Here is a 4,829-nt window from a genome sequence, read left to right as displayed (position 1 = left end):
CACGAGGGGGGTACCTCCCCTCCAAATAATTGCCTAGGGAGGCAAGAGCTATAGTGACACTATGTGCAAATAGGATAGCTCACAAGCTGAATAAACAGTGGAGCTTGATCACACTAGGACCCCCCTCAGATAATAGCCGGCACTTTCACTAACACACTAGTTAACACAGGTGTCCAACTGAGCGATTCGCCTAGCAAGGATTGAACTCATAACTTCACGATTATGAGCCCAAGTTTCAACTGCTATACCATCACCTTTGGGACTCCTGATATTCTTAATCTTCCAGCTTTGATAAAAGGAAACTGCCAAGATCAACTAGGGAAATCAAGCCTAGTAATCACAAGTCACCAGCCTTAGAAAGTAACTGGTATGCTAGTCAAAGGGTATACCCAGGCCTGAATTAAGCTCTTGTGCTCCATTAACAGCAGAGTACACCTTTCAGACAATGCACAGTGAATCTCGAACTCTAATCAACACTAATCAATTAAACTTCATTGTGTGCAAGGATTGTATACGAGCAAAATAATGATTCTACATGATTAACCAAATTGCAGGCACAAAAAGCACGACTGCCCTGGCAAGATTGTAGTCACCTGACAAGCTTCCTGACACAGTAGAAGATGACTGATATACAATCAGCTTGATTGGACTACTATATCCAAAGCTTGGCCCTGCATTTTCATACTTATGGAGCTTCCTAGAGTTCTCAAAGAGTGTACAAGTATCATTCTAGTGACTGAACCTATGCTCATCCAGATTATAGCTGCACAACAGAAATACTATTAAGTCTGTGAGAGATCAAATACCTTGATGGCCTATTTGGCCATTTTGTTTAATAAGATACATTGGCTGTCCATCAAGAAGTTTAGGTTTGTTACATGAGCTAAACTAAGCCTATACCTGTCTTGGCTTTTTACACTCTTTCGAATAGGGATTAAATGTAGAGAGTTTTCCATACAAACCACACTGAGATGGCTGAGTATTGATCAGTGTCACAAAGTGTGGTACCGAAAACAAAGAAATGAAAGGTGTATTGATTGCAATAACTTTTATAGCACTTGTTGCAACCTTAATTGTCTCCTCCACCTTTTGAAATTATTCTCATTCATCTCAACATCTTCTGAAAGAAATCCTTCTTGAGATTAGTCCAATGACAACTATGCAATCAGTGAATTTTCTCCTCTTTCCAAAATGAATTGCCCAAACTCCTCTTTTCTTCTTTTATTGCAGTGTCAGGCTGACATCGGCTTGATGGCTCTACACAAGTTCATATCCAGGACTTCACCTCACTTGTAATCAGATGGGAGCCAGCTACAGAAATGGCACGGCAAAGTAGCAAACTGCTGCTTGACAGTAACAGTCTCCCTACACTATAGCTACCAAATTTCATGCCCTAATCCTAGATATTTACATGCCATCTCTCACCCGAGCAAATATTTCTTGATCATAAACACTATTTCAACTTGCAGCTCTTATCCAAACATAACCCATACACAGGTTCTGCCCTCAACAGCCACACAGATGTCACACATCATGCTGCTGCTGGGAAGATGATGAGGCCAATGATCTCCTAACCATTCTCCTGCTCAGCTCCCGCTGACACAAACAGTACAAATGTTGTATGAAAATAAACTATGGTGGCACAGAATTTGCACGTGGCATAACCCATGACCAACTGGTTCGACCAAGTGCTACCTAAACAGCCAACAGTTTACCCATGCAAATCACATATACCCTATCTGACTGAGCTTGGCCCCTGAAAGCTGCTGCTCCTCCACATCAACATATGTCTGCTACAAATGCCTGATCCTATACCCTGCTATTCGGAGGTTACTCAGGCATCCAGTGAGGCATCTCACTTATAAGCATAAAAACTGAAGCATGCACAAATAACAAAACAGAAGAAATGACCCAAACTCACGAGATTTCAGTATCATTTCTACGACATATCATTGGAAGTTAAATGGGCATGGTCAAAAATGAATGTAGCGATTAGTGTAGCTCTGGGGCAGAGAATATGCCCAACTTGTTTGAATCTTAACTTTGGACCTCTTTCTCAGCATCACTCCCAACTATAAAAGTGAGTGAGGAGGTATAACCATCTGCAGAGGTGAGTGATGGATTGAAATAAAGATGAAAATAATATAGTGAGGTATAAAAAGCCAGACTACATCCACTTAAATATACCTTTGTCCACTATATGTTTCCAGATGTTGGAAGCCTCTGCAGTTTTATCACACTGCTGCAGCTTTTTTAACAATGACATATAAACCTCCAAGCCAGCGATTGCTGAGTCTCCATTAGACTCATCAGGCCTAGCAAAAAGGGCATTGTAGTTTATGTCATTGGGTTGATACCCATCCTTTACCATGTCAAAGAAAATATTGCAAGCCATATCCAGTCTATTCATCTTACAGCAGCCAGCAATAAGTGTTGTACAGATGATTCCATCTGGCAGGACGCCTCTGTCTTTCATATCCTGAAAAACCTCATACGCTGTTTCCAGTCTCTTTGCCTTGCATAAAGCAGTAAACAAGGGACTATATGTGTAAGAATCTCGAGCACAATCATTTTCTTGCATTTGTGAGAAGACTTTGAGGGCCTTGTCCAGACTTCCTACTTTGCACAAACCATTAATCATTAGATTATAAGAAACTGTGTCAGCAGAGAAACCACTCTTCACCATTGCATCAAATATCTCATGCGCATTATCTAATCTGTTTGCATCACAGAGACCCTTGATAAGCACTTTAAGTGTGTTCATAGACACTTGGCAGTTCTTTTCAACCATAAGATCAAGAGTGGTCAGAGCAGTATCCACAGATCCCTTTTTGCAGAGGCAACTTATCAGTGCTGTGCAACAAGCAGAAGTGGCAGTATACCCTTCAGCAACCATTTCAGAAAAAAGCTGCTCAGCTTCATCTTTGTATCCTGCCCGGGAAAGGCCATCAATCATGATGTTGTAAACTGCAGCATTAGGTCCACACTTTTTCTCTTTCATATCATTGAAGTACCCTATAGCCCTTTGCACATTCCCCACCTTGCATAGCCCACTGATCAATAAACCATAAGTCACTACATTAGGCCAATGACCACTCTCAATCATTTGATCACATAGTGCACATGCCTCATCCATCCTCTCCAACCTGCTGTAACCATCTACCAAGATGGAATAAACAACTTGATTTACAGTCCCTCCCTCTACAAGCACATCTTTGAAAAGTTTATGCCCTTCATCAATCCGGCCAGCTTTACAAAAGCCATCTAATAAAGATGCATAAGTAATACCGTTTGGTGCACAGTTCCGAGCTTTCATGAGTTTCAGGTGCCGTAAGGCTTCATCCACTTTCCCTACTCTACAAAGGCCGCCAATCAAGGCACTGTGGGTAACAACATTTGGTTTTATACCAGCATCTTGCATATCAGCAAAAAGTTCACAGGCCTTATCAATGTTCCCAGCTTTACAAAACCCATTTATCAAAATTGTCCATGTTACTAGACCCATGGCCAGGTTCTTCGCTTTAATGTCCTCAACTATCTTAAGTGCCTCTTGAAGTCTACCTGCACTACAAAAACCATCGATCATCATGTTGAATGCATAATCATTGGCAAGTGATTGACTGGACAACATTTCTCGGTGGAGCTCCAGTGCTGTATTGAGCTTTTGTGCCTTCATAAGAGCACTAAGTACCGTGTTGTATGAGTATGAGGTAGGTGACACTCCATAATTTGACATCTCCCGCATTGTGCGGACAGCATCATCAACTTTACCAACATCACCATAGCTCTTGATTAAGATATTGAAAGGGGCATCATCCAACTGAAACTGTTCGTCCTTCATTTCATCAAAAAGGCTCCATATCTTGTTAAATTCCTTTGCCAGTCCTAGAATCTTGGTTAGACAGGTATACGTGACAATGTCATGGCTGTAACCATTCTGTCGAGAGGCCCAGCAGAAGAAGCGAAGCGCTGTATCAACATCTTCAACGTTTTTTAGGACCTCGCTGACATGGAAAGCCGTGAGTGCGATCTCAAGCTGGTCTAAGGACTTTTCAAGGTCAGGACCACGCCCCTTGGCTCGGATAACCATGGACAACTGTTCAATTTCGACCGGTCGGTCAGCCATGGGCAAGCTGAGAGGCTTCCACCTCTCATTAGGTTGATTACGGGGCCTGCCCCGGGCAGACACAGGCTGGGACAAGCCAAGCTTCAGGTCCAAACCGGGGCTACGACTGCCCTGTCTATGAGGATTGCTCCTGTGTGATGGTGGGTCTGTCGCAATACTTCCCTGCCTATTACTCCTGTGTCTCGGCTGGCTTGACTCATCGAGAGCGCAGGATGCCGCGGCTGCTCCTGAGCTTCCAAAATTCCTTGTTGTCGCTGAGAGCAAATGTAATGAAGATTTCTTTCTCACAGACGCCATGGCCCCTACGGAACCATGAAGATCCTCGCCTGTGAGGCGCTAGCCTTCTGCTGTATCTCAGGAAAGTTAGGTTGAAGAGAACTTAACACATTGCATCTATCGCAGTATACCGCAACCCGCAACGCTGGATTTACGAGACAACACTAGGCTATATTGGCAAAGCGGGTGCACATCGCATAGTCCCCTCTCTTTTTAGGTGTCATGAGTGACTCGTACAGACCATATTGTTATGTAATTTGTAATTTTACAATGCTATTTATAAAGTGGAAGGGCAAGGACACTTGAGATAGTTTATAGACCAATGCATAGGAAAAACATCCAGCAAGAAGTTGCATGTCACTTGTAGCATAGCGGGGCCAATAGAGTGTCGCCAATAATGGGGACCCTCGATCTCTCTGGCAAAAGC

General features: G+C 43.0%; 1 protein-coding gene across 1 annotated transcript; it reads right to left on the bottom strand.

The window, feature by feature from the left end:
• Nucleotides 1-244: 244 nt before the first annotated feature.
• On the bottom strand, nucleotides 245-4,595 carry LOC148028799 (uncharacterized). Its single transcript, XM_087687589.1, has one exon. It carries the CDS (start codon nucleotides 4,421-4,423, stop codon nucleotides 2,168-2,170), a length of 2,256 nt encoding a protein of 751 aa, XP_087543715.1. The 5' UTR covers nucleotides 4,424-4,595; the 3' UTR covers nucleotides 245-2,167.
• Nucleotides 4,596-4,829: the final 234 nt, after the last annotated feature.

Source organism: Lygodium microphyllum, chromosome 11, assembly GCF_053477565.2.
Source record: "Lygodium microphyllum isolate KBCC chromosome 11, Lygodium_microphyllum_v1.1.10, whole genome shotgun sequence".
NCBI lineage: Eukaryota > Viridiplantae > Streptophyta > Polypodiopsida > Schizaeales > Lygodiaceae > Lygodium > Lygodium microphyllum.
The sequence above is the reverse complement of the archived record's forward strand: the minus strand, read 5'-3'. Positions and strand labels throughout refer to the sequence as shown.

Coding starts and splice junctions, on each gene's coding strand:
- LOC148028799 (XM_087687589.1), bottom strand. CDS start 4,423: ATGGCGTCTGTGAGAAAGAAATCTTCATTACATTTGCTCTCAGCGACA.